Below are 21,758 nucleotides of genomic sequence, written 5' to 3'. Positions count from 1 at the left end.
GGAAGTCAAGGCACAGTATGGGGAAAGATAGGCTCGGGGTACATGCTTTTCTGAGGTTTTGCTGGTGGAGCGCTCTCGGTTTTCCAGGCTAAGGTGGATTGGTCAAACCAAAAGAGCCAGGTTTTAATCAGCTCTATGGAAGATGGATCTTTTATAAGGGACATAAAAGGGTTTTGGGAGGTAGGGGACACTATTGATCACAAGGGTTGTTGAGGAAGTCCTATCAAGAAATTTTTTAAAGATTTTTATTTATTTACTTGACAGACAGAGATCACAAGTAGGCAGAGAGGCAGAGAGAGGAGGAAGCAGGCTCCCTGCTGAGCAGAGAGCCCATTGCGGAGCTTGATCCCAGGACCCTGGGATCATGACCCTAGCCGAAAGCAGAGGCTTTAACCCCCTGAGCCACCCAGGCGCCCCCTCCTATAAGAACTTACTTGTGACTCTGCAGGTTGCTATCTGGGGCACTTGCATGGGCTAGCTTCATTTAAAGTCACTTCAGGCTGCTTGGCCAAACCCAAGGGGATGCCAAGGCAGCAATCATGGAGTAGCTTTAGCTAAACTCTTGACAATCCCCTTGCTTCCTACACCACTGAGTAAATAGAAGCTTTTAGAAGAGAGCTTTCATGTCTTCCCAAAACCATGTCTGCCAAAATATCTGAATCTGTATCCATATTTTCTCTTTTTATTTCTTTGGAAGAACTGTTTATGCTGTCATCTAAGCCCAAACTGTATACACTAAAGACTCAAGGACCCAAGGATGTCACTCTGCAGTTCTCCTTTCTCTCTCTAACATCCTCAGTATCACTCACTGTCCTGGATCATTCCTGTCAACATCCTCACATGCAGTTTTATCTTCAATCTTTTGAGATAAATCTCTTTTGATCTCACATTTCCCTTGAAGTACTGTTCCATTTCTCTGCTCCTTTTTATAGCAAAATTCCTCTGAAAAGTAGTCTTTACTATCTCCATATTTTTTTCTTTCTCTCTTGATCTCACTCCAATTAGGCTTGTATATCCACCATTCTCCTAAAACAGCTCTTGTCAAAATCACCAGTGACTTCCAATACTGCTAAATCCCAGTAGTTAATTTTCAGTTTTATTTTCTTTAGTGTGTTTGCAGCATTGGCCAAAGTTGATTCCTTTCTTCTAGGAATACTTGTTCAATTAGTTTTCTGTCTTGATTCCGCTTTTGCATGACTGTTTACCCTTCGTAGTATTATTGGTTGTTTTTCCCTCATCTTACTAACTTATAAATATGGAGTACTCCAGGACCAATTCCTCAGATTTTTCAATCCAAAATCATTCCTTAGGTGATCTCACCTACCCTTTAGTCTTTTTTTTTTCTTTTTAAGATTTTATTTATTTACTTGACAGAGCGAGATCAGAAGTAGGCAGAGAGGCAGGCAGAGAGAGAGAGAGGAGGAGGAAGCAGGCTCCTTGCTGAGCAGAGAGCCCGATGCGGGACTCCATCCCAGGACCCTGAGATCATGACCTGAGCCAAAGGCAGGGGCTTAACCCACTGAGACACCCAGGCACCCACCTACCCTTTAGTCTTAAACATATTTGGATGATGCCTAAAGTTTTATCTTCAGCCTTCACTACTTGACTGATTCCAGACTTGGGTCAACCACGTCTTGGATGTTGATTAGACATCTCAAATTTAACATGTCCAAATCCCCAAGTCTAATTCCCTCTCTCTCTTCATCTAGATCTCAGATAATGTCTACTCCATTCTTCCAGTTATTCAGACAACATATTGGAAACATTCTTGACTTCTCTCTTTCATTTATATCTCTTATCTACTGCTTCAAGAAATCCCGTTAACTCTACCTACAAATTATCAAGGATTTTATCACTTTCTCAATTACCATCACCATTACCTATCTTGTCCAGTTTATCTTTAGTTCTCACCCGAGGTATTTTAGTTGACTCCTGTTGTCTCTGCTTCCACTTTTGATTTCTAGAGTCTGACCTCAGCCCACAATATTAATTAATTAATTAATTAATATTATTAATCATGAAATATTAATTCATGTTACAACTATATTTAAAACTATCCTCTGTCCTCCCATTTTACTGAGAGTCAAATCCAATATATAGCTTAAGAGGCCATATATTACTTTATTTCCAGTGACCATTGTGTCCTCAGCCACCATTCTCCCTTTGTATAAACATTATCATTTTACTGTTCTTTAGATACATCAATTGTGCTGTTGGCCTTAGTGTCTTTGCACTTGCTTCTGGTCCCAAGGCCTGGAAAACTCTTCCCTGAAATCTCTATGACTCTTCCTTCCTTCAGGTTTCTGCTTACCTATCATCTTTAAGGGCAATCATTTTTACATTATCCTTTTTTTTTATTTTAAATTTTATTTTATTTTTTATTATTTTTTTTTACATTTTTACATTATCCTATATAAAATAGCAGCAACCTTCCTTTTGCTTCCTAGTTCTCCAAGATGAGACATTCCTTTCTGCATTACACTCGTTTATTGTTCTTATACTTCTAGTCAGTTGACATATTATGTATTTACTTAATATCATTTATTTTCAGATTCTATAAGCTAGAACATTAATTCCATCAAGGAAGCACTTGGTTTATTTTGTTTGCTACAGTTCCCTAGTCCCTAGGATGATGCCTGTCATACAAATGCTTGTTGAGTGAATGATGGATTAATATGTGTGTGTGTGTGTGTGTGTGTGTGTGTGTTCAGGAATTTGTTCTGGTAGATCTTGTTTCAATCTGAGGATTCTATTTAATTCTAAAATATTCTCAGCAGTTCTTTTCTAAAAATACTGCTTTATCGGGGTGCCTGGGTGGCTCAGTGGGTTAAGCCTCTGCCTTCGGCTCAGGTTATGGTCTCAGGGTCCTGGGATAGAGCCCTGCATTGGGCTCTCTGCTTGGCAGGGAGCCTGCTTCCCTCTCTCTCTCTGCCTGCCTCTCTGCCTACTTGTGATCTCTCTCTCTCTCTCTGTCAAATAAATAATAAATAAAATCTTTAAAAATAAATAAATACAAATACTGCTTTATCATTCATCCCATTATAATCTACTTCTGGAACTCTTTAGGCATATGTTGGGAGTTTCAAGTGAAACCTACATGTCTTAACTGTCTTTTCATATTTTTAATCTCATTTCTCTATATAGTGTTCTGGATGAATATCTCATTGTTATCATCCCTTTGCCTCATTCTCTTCTTACATCTAGTTTTGAGGTATGCCCATTGAATTGTTTTTATTGTTTTTGTTTTTAATTTAAGTCATTCTTCTTAGGTCATTAAAATCCTTACTTATTTTAAAGTCTTCTTCAGTGTGTTCTGTTATTTTTTTTTTTGTCTAGAGTGGTTGCTTCTTTGAATTATTGAGTTAGTATGTGTATGTGTTATGTGAGTGTAAAGTATCTGTTTTCTTCTTGTGTTTTGGATTTGTTTTATCTGTGGTCAAATCTTGAGTAAGAGGATGGCTGTTACTGTTCTCTTTCTCCTTTCTCCACCACCCTTCTTTGTCTAATGCTTTTTCTTTTTCTCTAGAAATTTTGTGCTTACCACTGAATAGTCACACTCACCCCATCCTGAACTAGGTTTTATATTGGTAGCTTGGGGCTTTTAGCCAACAGTGACATAGAGGATTTGTTATATTTAGTGCCTGAGCTGTGGAGTGTTTTGTCTCAGTGCCTGATTGGGATGCTGTCTATAAACTTCTGCCTTTCTAAACTTTCATGTAATCCTAGTTCCAGGTGAGGGTGGGGAGGAATTTTTTTCCAGACTCCTTTCAGGAGCTGGGAGTTCTACTCTAGTGTCTGGTTTCTAACAATGAGTATAACTATCCTTCTACATATTGAGCAGTACACTTTTTCCCATTAGTCCCCAGGCACCAAGCTCTTTTTCACCTTAGCCTGCCTGCATTGAGATCTGGACAGTATACAACAGCTTCCTTCTTGTTTATAGCACTGTATTTCTGTTTAGTTTGTGATCCTTAGAGATTTGGCTGTCTCCTTAATCTTTTTCTATTATGTTTATCTATTAATATTATAAATTGAGAGAACTTGGAAGAGCCGCAAAATGTAAACTTACTGTGCTAACTTATTGGAAAAGTCTAATTTACGTTTTTAAAATATAATAGTACACCATCTGAATTTATCTCTTAAAACCCATGATGGACTTTTCTGATTGGTGTCTCTTCATTCTGATAATTCTTTTGTGCCTTCAAAGGCCCTTTGGTTCATTTCACTGTTTCACAATTGAGGGTTCTTTTCTTCTTCCTTACTTGTCTACTTTGGATTCATTAGTGATTTCGGTATAGGTTTCTCTTTACCTATTTTTAGATGAAATTGGGCATGTTCAGGGTGGTATGGCTGTAGACTGTTTACCTATTTTTAAACTTTTTAAAAAATATAAATAAATGCCCAATAAATTTCTATCCCCTTTTAAAAAATTTGTTGTTATGAAATCTCTAGCTCTCTTTTGAGTCTTTTACTTTAAATAGAAGTAAATAAATAGAAATAAATAGTAGAAATATGATATTTTATTATTAATTATGGGTTTAAAGTATTTATGTGAAGAACATATTGTCTTATTATTTTAAATTGATGATATAGTGGTTATTGCAATCATTAAACACGTTTTAAGTATTTTTTCTTATCACGCATCTAAATCTGGAAACTAAATTGTTGTTTTGGTATGAAGTTGTCTTAGTTGTCAGTAGTTTGTAAGTTGTAGTCACTTGCCATATGGTTTCTGATTAATTCTGAAAGGACTGTCAACCCCAGATAATTTAATTTTCTATATTTTATAAAGTGGTACTCATTTTCAGGATGTGAAAATTTAGAGGATTAGCTACCAATTTTGTCGAATAAACTCTGTATTTTTCTTTCTAGAGAAAAACAGAAATCTGAAGCTAAAGACAGAAAAATTTTAGAAATTCTGCAAGTCAAGGATGCTAAAATACAAGAATTGGAACAGGTTGGTGTTGTGCCAGAAAATACTAAAAATTAATTTTTATTTTAGTTAGTAGATCTTTACAATTATTTTTAGGGTTTTTTGCAATAATGTTCATTAAGAATATTAGGGTCATTATATCAAATCATTACCATTTTGACACTACTATATAAGATTATTGCTAATCTTATATAGTACTTATATTACTATATAAGAAACTAGTATATATAAGATTTTTCTTCACTGGGGCGCCTGGGTGGCTCAGTGGGTTAAAGCTTCTGCCTTCGGCTCAGGTCATGATCCCAGGGTCCTGGGATGGAGCCCTGCATCCGGCTCTCTGCTCAGCAGGGAGCCTGCTTCCTCCTCTCTCTCTCTGCCTGCCTCTCTGCCTACTTGTGATCTCTGTCTGTCAAATAAATAAATAAAATCTTAAAAATTTTTAAAGATTATTCTTTACTCTTGTACTTTGTTTATAGCCTGTTGGTTTTTTAATTAATAGACTATGCCATTTATACTTTAAAACTCTTAAGATAGTGTTAGGGTTTTATCGTAGAATCTAGCAATTATTGTCTTATTAAACTTTACCTTTTATTAGCAGTTACCATTTTATTACTAGCAGTATCATTGAAACTTATGAATTTTCAGATGGTTTAATTTATAAAAAAGATTAACAAATAATTGGGATGATTCTATTTGATCTCTTGAAAACTTGTACTTTTGATTCATACAATCCATTTTACATACAATCAGTAAATTATTCAATTACGTATATAATAAGATTATATGTAATTATATAATTAGTATGTTATCACTGCAAAAATCCATGTGATCAGTGCTTCCCAGAGCTATTTTCAAAGTATAAATATCTCAAAAATGAAGGAGAAAGAAACTTATTTTAATAATGACCTATATTGTGATAAAATATTTAAATTTATTTTGTACCCAGCTGTTCATTATATGCTGAATTGCCTGTTAGTTTTTCCTGGGTAAATAGATCCTCTTTTTTGTTTTTTTTTTAAGATTTTTTTATTTGACAGACAGAGATCACAAGTAGGCAGAAAGGCAGGCAAAGAGAGAGAGAGGAGGAAGCAGGCTCCCTGCTAAGCAGAGAGCCGGATGTGTGACTCAATCCCAGGATCCTGGGGTCATGACCTGAGCCAAAGGCAGAGGCTTTAACCCAGGCGCCCCCAGTAGATCCTGTTTTAGGAGATGTTGCTCTTTGACTTTTGACTCTATTTTCCTTCCTAGTCAGTTAAAGTTTTAGGAGAATTTTGGTCTAAGTTTGGTTACTGTTAAAGGTTTTTTTATTAAAGGACTTAAGGTGAAAGTTAACTTAGAAAAGATTCTTTTTTTTTATGCTCTCTACATCTATATAATGACTTTCTAAAATGGAATATAGACTCTTATATGACATATAAATTTAAAATTTTAATGTTCTCTAATGTGTTTTCCTTACAGGAAATATCATAATTGATACTATAATGATAAGATTTTAGCAATGACATTTTAGTCAGTTTGCTCTGGGGGAAAAAAAAGTTGTATTTGCTACCTGAATATCAAAAAGGAGCAAAATGAATCCCAAGATGGATAAATACTGTTGTGTGCTTACTATATTAATTAAACTAGGCTAAGCTACCTGATACAGCCTTATGACTTAAAAGTGGCAAATGCCATTTGTACTTATACTTCACTGAGAAAAACTAACCATATTGGCTACCCCAGGATTCCGGAGGTTTGGGAAAATGTAAATCCAGGATGAGAACCTGTCTTCAGTTATAACTCTATTGTATAGAAGAGAATGGATTTTGCCACTCTTTGGTTTTAGGGAATGCTCAGGTTACCAGATCTAGATAGCTAGGTATAGCATACCATTTTTTTTTAATGTTGACACTTTCTTTCTTTCTTTTGTTTTTAAAGATTGTATTTATTTATTTATTTATTTAGACGCTACGAGAAAGGGAACACAAGCAGGGGGAGTGGGAGTGGGAGAAGCAGGCTCTCTGCCAACCAGAGAGCCTGATCCAGGGGTGGATCCCAGGACTCTGGGATCATGACCTGAGCTGAAGGCAGACACTTAAGGAGTGAGCCACCCAGGTGCCCCTAAAATGTTGACTTTTAAAAATGACAATACATTTGCCCTTTTTTTTTTTACTAAATTCTTTTTCTACTTCCTCTTCCTTAGGTAGATATTATTTAGTTAGTTAACTTTTTAAAGCAGAACCACTTAGCTCATGGATAAAATATTAAATTTTCTCAAGAGAAATTATTTTTTTTTTAGGCGCCCTAATGATGGTACTGTGGAAAATTTAGAGTTACAATGTTTGCCTTTAATGATTTTTAAATCCCTTTGAGGAGTAGGATGGGGATAAAAGTAAGGTACAAGTAATCATATTCTCCTACATGATATTACAGATTGTAAGAGGATGGGGAACCTCATGTACCCATTCACATTTGTATCCCTGATGTCCAGTATTTCTGTATTGCTTGGCATATAACAGATTCTTGTGAATATTGTTGAATAATATAAGAAAGTGGTTCAATTTCATTCTTTTGCATGTAGCTGGCCAGTTTACCCAACACCCATTTGTTGAAGAGAAGACTTTTTCTCATTGTATATTTGTCGCCTTTATCAAAGATTAACTAACCACATAATTATGGGATTTTTTCTGGGCTTTTTTTTTATGTTTCTATGATGTGTGTGTTTATTTTTGGGTCAGTACATTACTGTTTTGATTGTTAAAGCTTTTTAATGTAATTTGAAGTCTGGAATTGTGATACCTCCAGTTTTGTCTTTCTTTTTCAGGGTTGGTGTGGCTCTTCAAGGTCTTTTGCAGTTCCATACAAATTTTAGGATTGTGTTTCTAGTTCGGTGAAAAAAAAACAACAAAAACACACTGTTGGTATTTTGATAAGGATTGCATTAAATGTGTAGATTATTTTGGATAGTATAGACATTTTAACTGTAAGTGTTCTTCTAATCCATGAGCATGGAATGTCTTTCCATTCCTTTGTGTTGTCTTTCATCAGTGTTTTATAGTTTTCAGAGTATGAATCTTTAACTTTTCTGGTTAAGTTTATTCCTTGGTATCTTATTTATTTATTTATTTATTTATGTGCAATTATAAATGGGATTGTTTTCTTAATTTCTCTTCCTGCTTCTTCATTATAAGTGTGTAGAAATGTAGTGTATTTCTGTATATTGATTTTGTATCTTGCAACCTTACTGAATTCATTTATCCATTATTATAGTTTTTTTTTCTTTTCTTTTCTTTTTTGTGTGTGTTGAGTCTTTTAGATTTTCTGTATGTAGTATCATGTCATCTGCAAATAGTGAAAGTCCTACGTTTTTCTTACCAAGATGGATTCCTTTTATTTTTGTTGTCTAATTACTGTGGGTAGGACTTACAGTACTATGTTGAATAAATGTGGTGAGAGCAGAAATCCTTATTTTGTTCCTGATCTTAAAGGAAAAGGTCTTGGTTTTTTACTACTGAGTATGATGTTAGCTGTGAATTTTCATGTGTGGCCTTTATTATGTTGAGGTATGTTTGCCCTAAACCTACTTGTTGAGGGTTTTTAGTCTGAATGGATATTGTACCTCGTCAAATGCTTTTTCTACATCTTTTGAAATGTTCATATGGTCTTGATCTTTTCTTTTGTTGATGTGTTGTATCATGTTCATTGATTTGTGAATATTGAACTACCCTTGCATAGCAGGAATAATTTTCACTGATCATGGTGAATATTTTTTTAAATGTATTGTTGGATTTGATTTGCTAATATTTTGTTGAGGATTTTTGCATCTGTATTCATCAGACATAGTGACTTCTAGTTCTCTTCTTTGTAGTGTATATCTGGTTTTTGGTATTGTGGTAATGCTTTTCTCCTGGATGGATTTGGAACCTTTCCTTCTTCTGTTTTTGGAAGAGTTTGAGAAGAATAAATATTAACTCCCCTTTAAATGTTTGGGAGAATTCTCCTTTGAAGCTAGCAGGTCCTAGACTTTGTTGGGAGTTTCCTAATTCAGTCTCCTTGCTGCTAACTGATCTGTTTTCTATTTCTTCCTGATTTAGTTTTTGGGTAGTTATATGTTTCTAGGAAACATTTCTTCTAGGTTTTCCAATTTGTTGGCATATAATTCTTCATGGTATTCTCTTAAAATCTTTTGTATTACTGTGATATCAGTTGTCATTTCTCTTCTTTCACTTACGATATCGTTTGTCCTCTCTCTTTAAAAAAAAATTGTTTTATGCATCCAGCTGTTTGTCAATTTTGTTGACCAGCTACTGGCTTCATTGATCTGTTTTTTTAAGTTATTTATTATTATTACTATTTAGTTTCTATTTCATATATTTCTGCTCTAATCATTATTATTTCCTTCCTTCTGCTGATTTTGGGTTTGGTTTGTTCTTCTTTTTCTTGGTTTTGTAGATTTAAGGTTAGGTTGTGTATTTAAGATTTTTCTTGATTATCTCCTTTGAGATACTTCTTGATGGAGGCCTGTATTCCTATAAACTTCCCTCTGATAACTGCTTTTGCTCCATCCCAAAGATTTTGGACTGTTGTATTTTCATTTTCATTTATCTCTATGTATTCTTTTTATTTCCTTTTTGATTTCTTAGTTGACCCATTCATTGTTTAGTAGCATGTTAATTAACTTTCCTGTATATTGTTCTGTACATATTTTTTCCCTTAGTATTGTTTTCTGGTTTCATAGCAGTGTGGATGGAAAAGTGCATGCTATCTGTGACTTTGATTTTTTAAATTTTTTGAAACTTGGTTTGCGGCCTAATATGTAATCTCTTCTGGAGAGTTTTCATGTGCACTTGAAAAGAATGTGTATTCTGCTGTGTTAGCTTGGAATATTCTAAATATATCTATTAGATCCATCTGGTTCACTTTCTGTTTCAATGTTCTATCCATCAATGTAAATGGGGTGTTAAAATCCCCTACTGTTATTGTGTTACTATGGATTACTTCCTTTATGTTTGTTGTTTTTAGCTGCTTTATGTGTTTGTGTGCATTTGTTTTGGGTGCATAAATATTTATAATTGTTATATCTTCTTGTTGAATTGTTCCTTTTTTGATTATGTAGTGTCCTTCGTTGTCTGTTGTTACCATCTTTGTTTTAATGTCTGTTTTGTCCAGTGTAAGTATTGCTACCCAACTTTCTTTCCAATTCCATTTACGTGATACATGTTTTTCCGTCCATTTTCTTCCCATCAGCATGTGCCTTCAGGTCTGAAATGAGTCTCCTGTTGGCAACGTATGGATGGGTCTTGCTTTTTTATACAGTCTATCACCCTATGTCTTTTGACTGGTGCATCTAGTTAATTAACATTCAAAGTAATTATTGACAAATATGTACTTATTGCCATTTTGTTACTCATTTTATAGTTGTTTTTGTAGTTCTATTCCTTTCTTCTCTTGCTCTCTAATAGTTTTCTGACGTTCTTTAATAATATATTTGGATTTCTTTCTCTTTATTTTTTTCACAACTGTTATGGTGTTTGATTTGTGGTTACCATTAAGCTTGTATATAACATCATATGCATATAGCCATTTCTGTTACATTGTCACTTATGTTTGAACCATCTTTTCTTCTATCCCCTGTCACCTTTTAGGTACGTGGTGTCTTACTTTACATCCTTTTATTTTGTGAATTCCTTGACTGAATTTTATAGATATACTAATATTTTTGCTTTTGTGCTTCCTGCTTTTCTTACTCCTGGTAATGGCCTTTTCTTTCCATTCAAAGAATCCCTTTAACATTTATTGTAGGCTGGTTTAGTGGGATGAATTCTTTCAACTTTCTTTGTCAGGGAAACTCTTTATCTCCCCTTTTGAATGATAGTCTTTCTAAGTAGAGTATTCTTGGCTGCAGGTTTTTTCTTTTCACCACTTTGAATATATCATACCACTCCCTTCAGGCTTGAAAAGTTTCTGCTAAGATCAGCCTTATGGGGTTTCCCTTGTATGTAACTGTTTTCTCTTGCTGCTTTTAAAGTTCTTTCCTTATCTCTGCTTTTTGCCATTTTAATTATTATATGTTGTGGTGTGGATTTCCTTGGGTTGATTTTGTTGGGGCTCTCTATGCCTTGGGGATTTTGATTTCTCTTTCCTTCCCCAGATTTGGGAATTTTTTAGCCATGATTTCTTCAAATAAATTTTCTGTCCCCTTTTTTCTCTCCTATAATGAGAATGTTATTATACTTGATGGAGTCCTTGAATTCCCTATATCTGTTTTCGTTGTATTATTATTTTTTACTCTTACTATTCAGCTTCATTGCTCTCCCTTACTCTTTCCTCCAGGTCTCTGATATGTTCATCTTCTTCTCTAGTCTATTTATCCCATGTAGTGTATTTTTAATTTCAGTTACTTTTATTATTTTTAATTTTTTAGGGATAGAAAGACAGCATGTCAGTGATGGGGGAAGGGCAAAGGGAGAGGGAGAATCCTAAGCAGACTCCCTGCTGAGCACAGAGCCTGATGTGGGGCTTGATCTTATGACCCTGAGATCATGACCTGAGCCGAAGTCAGGAGTCGGACAATTTAACTGACTGGGCTGCTCAGATGCCCCTTAATTTCAGTTTGAGTTCTTCATCTCCGTTTGGTTCTTTTTTATGTTTTCTCTCTTTCCTAAGTATCTCACTGAAGTTCTCCACTCTTTTCTCAAGCCCAGTGAGTATCTTTATGAACTTACTTTAAAATCTCTATCAGTCATATTACTTTTCTCCATTTCATTTAGCTCTCTTGTGATTTTGGCTTGTTCTTTCTTCTGGGACATACTTCCCTGTCTCCTCACTTTGTCTAACTCTCTTTGTCTGTTTCTCTGTGGTAGGAAAGTCAGCTGTGTCTCCTGCTCTTGAAAGTAGTGACCTTATGAAGAAGAGGTCCTGTAGTGTCTGGAGTGCAATGTCCCCTATTCTCTCCTATGTTTGTTGCTTGTGCTTTACTATTGTGGCTGAACTGCTTTTGCCTTTCAGTCCAGTTGTTTGCAGTGGTTCTCTTTGCCTGTCATTGCCAGGGGTTTGTCCCTCTGTTAGTGGACCAGACTGGGGCCACCTTGGGCCTGAGTTGAGTCAGACCAGGCATTTGCCAGTGATGTACTGAACTGCAGGGTGCTTTCCCTATATTATCCCCTGAGAAGCTTTCATTGCTGGGCAGAACCTGCAGTCAGACCAGATATCTGCCCCAGCCCACTGCTGGATCCCCAGCTGGACTGGTGTGTTTGGTGATCTTGACCTCTTCTTGGAACAGCAGCCTCTTTGGAGTAATGCTGGCCCCTGTTTGGTCTGCTTGCACACTGCCAGGCTTGTGACACTGCTTTTGATGGTGTATTGGAGTAGTCAGGTCTGTAGGAGAACATGGGAGCACAGTGTTAGCAATGTTTGCATAGGTCAGCTCTGGAAGGGGACCTAGAGCTACTTTAGAAAACTGCTGCAGGGTTAGAGTGCTTAGGTTCATAGGAGAATGTGTGGGGTAGGGCAAACAGTTCAGGCAAGGTCCAAACCTGTCCACTAGTGAAGGGAACCCATAGCTGCCCAAAACTCCTACCAAGGTTGGAGCGTGTGGATCCACAGAAACATAAGGATGGGGATGTGGGGAGGAAGGGGAGGTATGCTGATAGCCAGCCAGGTGGAGTGTTGGGGCTGTGCTGGTTCTCTGCAGGTTTCTGTCTCCAGGCTGGTGGGTGAAAAAAGAAATGGTACCCACTTAGCTCCTTTGTTCCTGGAGAATTGTCCCAAAGAAATCTATACCTCCAGCACAGGCTCTGAGATTGGCGAGGAAATATTCCTATATATCCAAGGTATTTTTTAAATTGCTGCTTCTATTGCTTTATCTCTGCAGGGTTCTTTGTAGTGCTTAGGGTGGGGGACTCAGTTTCCTCTTGCTCTCCAGGCTTTCCAGAGCCAAGCTGGCTGACTTTCAAAGTTCCCGGTGTTAAGCCCCACTGATTATAAGAACTTGCAAAATTATGCCCCTCTCATTTTCAAAGCCAGATGTTAGGAGGGTTGTCTTTCCTGTGCAGATCCCCTGTGGCTTGGGGCACCTTTGCCCTCTTCACCACTGCAGTGTCCCTCCTTCCTACATACAGTCCCATTGGTCTCGTTAGCTCCTAACCATGTCTCTGTCTTTCCTACCTTCTTCAGTGTATGTAGCTGTGGAGAGTCTGTTCTGCCAACCTTCAGGTCATTTTCTGGGTTATTTACTCTGATGTGGGTGTTATCTAGTTATGAATGTGGAATGAGGTGAGATTAGGATCCTCCTAATCTACCATCTTTCCTGCAAGAGAGTTTTGACTCAATCTATACATCTTTCCTTTTTTAAGATAAGTTTACCTCATCTACATTTCTTGATATAACATACTTATTTGATCTTTGTTCTCTGACTATCCTTATATTTATGTTTTTAATGTTTTCTTAGCTTTTTATATTTATTGTATTTTTCATTTGTGTGTATTTGCGTTTGCATATACACGCATTTTCATGTTGATAGTTGGGGACATTTAGAGTTTGTATTATTTCTTTTAGTGATTAAGTTATTACTTAAATATCATATTTAGCAGTATACTTCTTGCTTCTAACATATTCTGAAAATGTATATAATATCTCTCAACTGTGCACTGTAAAAAGGTAAGAAAATTAGTGTATTTTGATTTATTCAGCCTTTGTTTCTCCTGCATTTTAAAGTGAACTCATAGAGAGTAATTGGAGGACTTATTTCTTATTCTCCACATTTTTTTATTGAGTTTTTTTGTACTGTCAAGATTTATAATGCTTATGTTCCATAACCACCTTATCCATTATTTTTAGTGTAAATTCTGTGGGAAAATAGATCACATTTTATTGGTTTTTCCTGTTGCTGCATAACAAATTATCTAAGCTAGTGAAATATAGTTATTAAGTTGCTGTCGGTCAGGAATCTGGATATAGTTGGGATCTCATATGGTTGTAATCAAGGTTACAGTTGGATTGTGCTCTCATCTGGAGGCTTGATGTAGGAAAAATCTGCTTCTAAGCTGATTCAGTATCGACCTCGCCCCGCAAGGACGACAAGACGCCCTGGTTCGGATGCATCTTCTCTTTCTTTATTTCCACAAGTCTACACACTTATATATGCTTACATGACCAATCAGTGAGCAGGGTACAGGAGGGAGCGAATCAGGCTGTGCACCTAAACGAACAACCTCGCTAGCAACCAATGCTGTTTACTTCCTCTTTGGGCGTTCCGCTTAGTCTCACGAGGCAATCCTAACCTGGCAACTAGCAGGCGCCATCTTTTAATGGTGGAGGCCGCCCTGGCCAGGGGCCTGCCTCTGACAATTCAGGTTGTTGATGGTATTCGTGTCCTTGTAATTTTAAGACTGATGTCCGAAATGGGACCAAAGTCTGTTAGGGTTCTTCAGAGAAATAGAAGTAATAGATGTGCATACATATGTCTGTTTATCTATCTGTATCTATCTATATGGAGGGGGAAATTGATTTTAAGGCATTGGCCCATGTAATTGTGAGCTGACAAGTCTGAACTGTGCAAGACTGGCTGACAACGTAGGATCCCAGGGAAGAGTTAATGCAGCAACTCAATCAGAAGGCAGTCCGGAGGTACAATTCCTTCTTTTTCAGAGGCCTATAGCTCTTACTTTGTGGTCTTTAGTTGACTGGATGAGTCCCAGCCACATTATGGAGAGGTAATCCTCTTTACTCAAAGTCCATTGATTTAAATGTTAGTCACATCTGAAAAATATGTTTGCAGTAACATTAGACTCATGCTTCCTCAAAAACTATGAAAAACTGGGTACTGTGTGTACTATGGCCTAGCTAGGTTGACACTTAAAATTGACTAAATGGGTAAAAAGTTCTGAGGTGAGTAGACTTTTAGTATGAGGTTTTATGTTTATCTGGATAGGGCTTTTACTGTTGGCTATAGCTATATGTGTCAGAGGCTAACCTTTGTTTTGTTGTTCTTTTTTATTTGTGTCTCTCTAGAAATTTCTTAAATATCATCTGAGACGCATGATTCTGCCCATTGTATTCTCTGGTTGTTATATAGAAGCCCTACTGATATGGTGAGGTGTCAGAGGGAGGGGAAGCATTCTATAGCTCCATAATTAGGTCTCAGTCTTTTTTTTTTTTTTTAAGATTTTGTTTTTATTTGACATACAGAGATCACAAGTAGGCAGAGAGGCAGGCAGAGACAGAGGGGAAAAATGCTCCCTGCTGAGCAGAGAGCCCTATATGGGGCTTGATCCCAAGACCCTGGGATCATGACCTGAGTCGAAGGCAGAGGCTTTTTTTTTTTTTTTTTAATAGTTTTAAAAACCTTTTTTTTAAAGTTATTTATTTATTTACTTGACAGAGATCACAAGTAGGCAGAGAGACGGGGGGTAGGGGTGGAGTGGGGAAGCAGGCTCCCCGCTGAACAGAGAACCCAGTGCGGGGCTCGATGCCAGGACCCCGAGATCATGACCTGAGCCGAGGCAGAGGCTTAACCTGCTGAGCCACCCAGGCACCCACCATTTTTAATTTATTTATTTGACAGAGAAAGAGAAAGTACAGCAGAGGGAGGGTCAGGCATAGGAAGAGAGAGAACCACGTTTTCCAGTGAGCAGAGAGCCTGATGTAGGGCTCTGTCCCAGGACTCTGGGATCATGACCTGAGCTGAAGGCAGCCACGTAACTGACTGAGCCACCCAGGTGCCGTACGTCTCAGTCTTTTAGAGAGCTTATGTCCTGACATTGTGACCATAATAAGTACTTCTCAGTGCCCCCCCCCCTTGGATTGATAGAAAGGGTAGAGGGTGTTGGAGTTAGGTATTTCCTTTTAGCTAGGTTGGTTAGGCTCTGGCAAAACTTGCCCAAGATTGGGCTTTTTTGGACTTTGTAACTCTCAAGACTTGCCTACTTTGATCTTCCAGCAATTTGTTAAATACAGATTAGATTTTTCTACTCTGGTAGTGGTTCCCAAGGAGTTTTCTGCCCTGGTAAATTGTCATTATCTGTCCCTATCTGTCACTATCTGTTTCTCTAGTTTGGGGAACAATAGTTTGCTCTATGACCCCACCCAGTTCTTTGATAGATTTAGGAAGAGTTGTTGATTTTTAGTTTGTGAATAGGAAAGATGACTTCCAAGTTCCTTACATGCTTGAGTGGAAACTGAAAGTCCCTCTAGTGTGTTTTTGTTGTCCTACTGAGCAATATTAAGTAGCTCTTAATTTTTAAGATTTATAGCCTATGGAATAGAATAACACTTAATAATGACAATTGCTATAGCTTATTTAAATCTTATGTATCTAGTCAAATTTCTAGAAAGTTAAACACACACATACATGCACTCATGCACATTATTATTTAGCTGGTTGCAGAAAAAACTTTCATAGAAGTGCAATCTAATATAACATATTTTACTGATGATAGTATAAAACATTGCCTATAACTTCTTTTGGTAAGACTGCCTTAGCTCTGTCACTGATAGTAATAACATAAATTGGGTAATAGATTCCCCTTCTAGTATTGCATTAGATGATGTGACTCCACTCACAGCCTAGTATATTGTATTTAATTAGAACATCTTTGATGTTTTATCCCCCCACTTTTTTTTTAACCTTGTTAGAAGCTCAGAAATGAGTTTTAGTTCTATTGCAGTTAGATCTGTTACCCCATCCTTCTTCTCCATTTACCATTGTTTTAGTTGTTGTGGCTTCATAACTTCTCTGTTTTTTACTAAAACTTCCATGCCCCTTTGAAAGTAGGTCATATAAATAATATATTAACATGCTCAAGTACTGCTCAGTAGAGTTTTAGGTCTTATGCTGCTGCCCCTCCTTCCCCTTTTTTCCTGCGTCATAATCTTTATCATTCTCTTCTTACTCTATAGACTTCTCTTGACCATGATGTGAATTATTCATTTCATGTCTTATCCATAATAAATTATTTGTTCCAGACATACTTTCTCTTGTCACCCTTTATGCTTTATGGTTCCTCTGAGTTCTGTTTGCTATTTTAATATTAACTCATGCCAGACCATTAAGAATGTACTCTATCCAGAAAAGTTTGTTGAAAACTTTCATAAAGCTATATTTTAAAATGAATTATAGCTGTATATAGCTGTAGTTTCATTATTTAAAGTAGATCACTAAGAGCATACGTTAATAGGAAAATATTTTGCATTACACAAAATTTTGCAAATCTTTAAAGGTTTAAGTTTCTGATTATCTTTTATTGGGAGTGCATCTTTATTACTTTAATGATTATTCAGTGTAATATAAGATTTATCAAACATAATACAAGGATATTCATAGTTTGGGTTAGCTAATTACCTACTGTATTATGCTTTTTATTTAAAAATTAAGTCTTTATTTGGACTTGTTGATTACTAAATTCACTCAAATGCTGAAATTCAAATTATTAAATAATTCTCATGAAAGTGCTTGCTATTGGTGTTTAAGTTGTCAATTTCTGTTAAGTTTAGCTGACACGAAAGGGTAATCCCTTCTAAAACTTTAATCATTTGTCTCAGTGTTCTTTCCTTCCTAGGGTCTAAATAGTTTTTAGAATAGATGAGAATTCTCATATTTCGTCAGTTCTTTTAAAGGAGAGGTCTGTAGATAGTCTGTAAACAATCTTAGTGTTCATGTGATTAAATTTATCATTCTTTGTCCATCTCATTCATAAACATTTGCTTATCTGGTTTGGAAACACCAAGAGTACATAGTTAGTATGTAATGTGTCCAATGAATAATATGGTCAAGACAGAAATCTAGGAAGGGTAGAAATTACTGTGAGTCTGGGGAAACCTTCATGGAGAAAGGGAGAGATTGAATCTTGAAGGAGGGTAACACTTAGATGAGAATAGAAAAATGGGCTGTGAATTGTGGATGGGCCACACTTATGCATCTATTCATAAGCTGTTTGATTGATGTCAGGGAGATTTTGATATGCCCTAATAGTTAAAATGGGAAGTAAAAATTAAAACTATATTGAGGTTCCATTTATACTTACTAGATTTGTAAAAAATTACCAAGCCTGAGAGTCAAGTGTTGGTGCAGATGTAGAGCTGTGAGAACTCTTGAAGTGCTTATAGCCTATGTCTTAGTGATTTTACCTCCAAATATAATCTTAAGCAGTATTTTTCAAACTTTTATTAATATGACCCCCAAACTGAAAAAAATACATTCTACCTAATTCCCTAATATACCCACGTGTGAAATAAAATATAATATAGTAATTGTCCTTACTTTTATAATAAGGTAAAAATACAACAAAATATGCATCAAATATGAATGTAATAATATTTAAAAAAATATAAATGAAAAACTAAGCACTGTAAAAATTTAGGAGATACTTAATATAGTGTATCTGCTTCTTTCAGAGTTTTTTTGCTGAGAATTTATGCTAACATTTTGATAGTTTCTATTGTATTCTATTCCACTTTTAAAAAATGCTGATTGTGATGACTAAATGATTTAATGACCCATTACTAGATTGTAATCTGTAGTTTGAAAAATACTGGTTGGGAGAAATTCTTGCTCATCTGTATCAGGAGACATGTTTAAGAGTGTTTATAGCAGCATTGTTTGTATACCCCTTTTCCCAAAATGGGAAGCAGCTGAAGTATACACAAACAAGAGATAGATAAATATATTATAGTATATTTATATTATAGAATAATACTATATACCAAGGTAATTGAACTGTAGCTATACGTATCACTATGGATAAATTTGGGAATACATGTTGAGCAAAAAATAGCAAGCTACAGAATGTGTGTAGTATGATTTAATTTATATAAAGTTCAAAAATAAGCTAAACTGTACAGTATATCAAATAGGCATATGTGTGTTTTCAAACTATAAAGAAAGACAAGGCTAAGAACCAAAGTTGTAGGATAGTGCCTTGCCCTGGAGGACATGGAAGTGTTATAAGGATCAGGGGACCTACAGAGGACTTAAAGATAATGGTAAGGTTGTATTTCTTAATTAGGTGGTTGTGGATTCTAGGGTACTCTTTTTATTCTGTTCTTCATACCTTACATATTTCTCACAGATTATTTTTTGTATGTATTCAGTATTTGATTTTTTTTTTTTTAAGAGAGAACATGTGTGTCTGAGGAGTGACAGGTGTGGGGCAGAGGGAGAGGGAGAGAGAGTATCTTAAGCAGACTCTACACCCAGCATTGATACAGGGCTTTATCTTACCACCCTGAGATTGTGACCTGAGCTGAAATCAAGAGTGGGACTGTTGGGCACCTGGGTGGCTCAGTGGGTTAAAGCCTCTGCTTTTAGCTCATGTCATGATCCCAGGGTCCTGGGATCGAGGCCTGCATCCAGCTCTCTGCTCATCAGGGAGCCTGTTTCCCTTGCTCTCTCTCTCTGCCTGCCTTTCTGCCTACTTGTGATCTCTGTCTGTCAAATAAATAAATAAATAAAGTCTTAAAAAAAAAGTGGGACAGTTAACCAACTAAGCCATCCAGGTGCTCCTTAAATATTTTTAATTAGAACTAAAGTAAAATCAACAATTAACATTATAGCTTAAAAAATTAGAATATATTAGTTACTCTCACTTTATTCCTGAAACTCATCCTGTTTTGCATCCTATCCTTGAAGCTCCTTTTCAAGTCACTTGGAGCATGTTTAATAAGGAGTAAATATGGGAGTACAAGATATTTAAGAATCAGATGAGCATCACTGATAGATCAGAGATGAAATGAAGGTCAGGGTTTTTGTTGAGCATCCTACTTAGTAACAGAACAGTATGTTATAACTTGATGTGTCTTCTTGTTTGACAGGCCTATGGGGCTTTGGGAAACGGTGCTATTAAAAATTACCTGGAGGCTTTCAAAACCCTTATAAGTGTGTAATGGATGCTTAATAAATATTAGTTGAAAAAATGAACAAAAGTTAGGTTGACAAAAGTTGAAGAAGTTTAGAAAGAGATAGTATCAGGATATGGATTTCAGTTTTGGCATGTTAGTTTCAAGTTCCAGCAGATAATCCAAATGGAGGTATTATATTGAAAGCTGGAAATGTGACATTGCTGACTGGGAGAGCATCACAGCTGAATTAGGATTAGTAAAACTGTTAGAGATGAGATCAAAAACCAAGAAGGGGTAAATTTTCTGAGAGAAGAGGGAAACTAAGAAATGAGTCATGGATATGTCTTGTAATTAGGTCTTATTTAGGTATTCCTGCAGGTAAAAAGAGCAGTCAGTTAAAAACTATGGCAATTTTAATATTGTGAATATGTTTTTCTACACTGCAAGTCATCTTTGGTACCAAAACAAACTTGTCATTTTCCAATCTTGAAAATTACGTGTGCCTTCACAAAATCATAATTGTTTATCTAGAAAATGTTTTCTTCCAAATGATACTCAAATAAGAGGGTAATTCTTATCTTAGCTATCTACACATTTTCTTTGGAATGTTTTATAAAATTTTGTTTTTCTTCTATTTTTGCACCTGAATCCCAAAAGTTTGCTTTCTGAATATGGCTTAAAATATTTGGCATCCAGTTTTTATGTGTTCTTCATCTTAAACTAATAAACAGATACCACCCTTGCCTGTTTACTTGAAAATTGATGGGCATGTTACCAGAAATGAGATCTTTGATAATAGACATTATTATAAAAACTAGTTAATCCTAATATTATTGATCAAAATGTGAAACTTTTTAAAATAAAGTATTTTTTTCTTAGAAATACCAGTTTACCAGTGATTGTGATTTTTTTTTCCATAGAGAGAAACAGGACTACAAATAGAAATAAATGACCTTGTAAAACGGAAGATTGCAGTTGATGAAGAAAATGCTTTCTTGAGGAAAGATTTCAGTGACTTGCAGAAGAAATTTAAAGATAAAAGTCAAGAAGTTAAGGTGTGTTGGCTTGTGCATAGTTTTACAGTATTATTGCTTTGAAATCCTACTTTAAGCTTTGTCAGCCTTTGTGGCACAGAAAGTGACAAGCTTGGAGGAAAAATTGCCTTAGGCCCTGCTGTACCACACAGTTTTCTCACATGCAAAAACTGAGAAAGATGCTTTAAAGATAAGACTCCAAGCTTTATAACTTTCAGATAAATAGTTAATGATGGAAATGGAGCTAAGAAAGTAGGAGTGTGAATATGTGGCTTCTTGTAATTAGATTCTGATGGGACTGGCATTATTAATTGATAAAACCCAGGTCTGGGAGGATATGTCTGTGTGGGTCTCAAAAATAGCTGGGGACAGCATCAAAGGCAGCTTGATCAATTAATGGGCTCTTTGCAAATGTGTACTCATCAAAGCTGTCATCCAGTGAAAAAATATGACCCATCCACCTGCATGAAAAGAGGCCAATAAAAGTATACAGGTGACCTTGGCCATCAAATATAGAAGAAGCTGCTGTGAGGGTAAAACTGCACAGTTTATATTTGCTGATTAGTTCTCACCTTTTTTTTTGCTTTGTTTTGTTTATCGGCCCTTGTGGTACTGTTCTACAGGACACTAAGGAGTGTGTACAGAATAAGGAAGAGCAAAGCAGACTGGTTATAAAAAATCTGGAGGAGGAGAATGAGAAATTAAGTACCCGCTGTGCTGACCTGCTAAATGACCTGGAGAAACTGAGGAAGCAAGAAGCACATTGGAGAAAAGAAAAACATAGCATTGATGCAAAAATAAAGGTATGCAGTGAGAGTGGAGAGCATGAGAATGATGCTGTTATTTCAGATCTAACTTATTATAGGAAGTTTATTACATGTGATTTTCTTTAAATAACAAGTTATATATTCAAATCCACCAGTGGGGACCAGCATTAATTTATATTCCTTCACTTAAGACCCACAGCTTTTTAAAAA

General features: G+C 36.1%; 1 protein-coding gene across 1 annotated transcript in view; it reads left to right on the top strand.

The window, feature by feature from the left end:
- Positions 1 to 4,872: 4,872 nt before the first annotated feature.
- Positions 4,873 to 21,758, top strand: part of LOC309857840 (centlein-like) — a gene marked incomplete at both ends in the record, with an annotated part of 132,223 nt that continues 115,337 nt past the window's right edge. Inside the window, 3 exons of the mRNA XM_082750592.1 lie at positions 4,873 to 4,957; positions 20,668 to 20,802; positions 21,405 to 21,584. Coding sequence (XP_082606718.1) covers positions 4,873 to 4,957; positions 20,668 to 20,802; positions 21,405 to 21,584 — 400 coding nt within the window. The remainder of the gene's footprint in view (positions 4,958 to 20,667; positions 20,803 to 21,404; positions 21,585 to 21,758) is intronic.

Source organism: Mustela nivalis (assembly GCF_964662115.1).
Source record: "Mustela nivalis genome assembly, contig: HAP1_SCAFFOLD_1400, whole genome shotgun sequence".
NCBI lineage: Eukaryota > Metazoa > Chordata > Mammalia > Carnivora > Mustelidae > Mustela > Mustela nivalis.
Note: the sequence above shows the minus strand (reverse complement) of the source record. Positions and strands in the feature narration are given on the sequence as shown.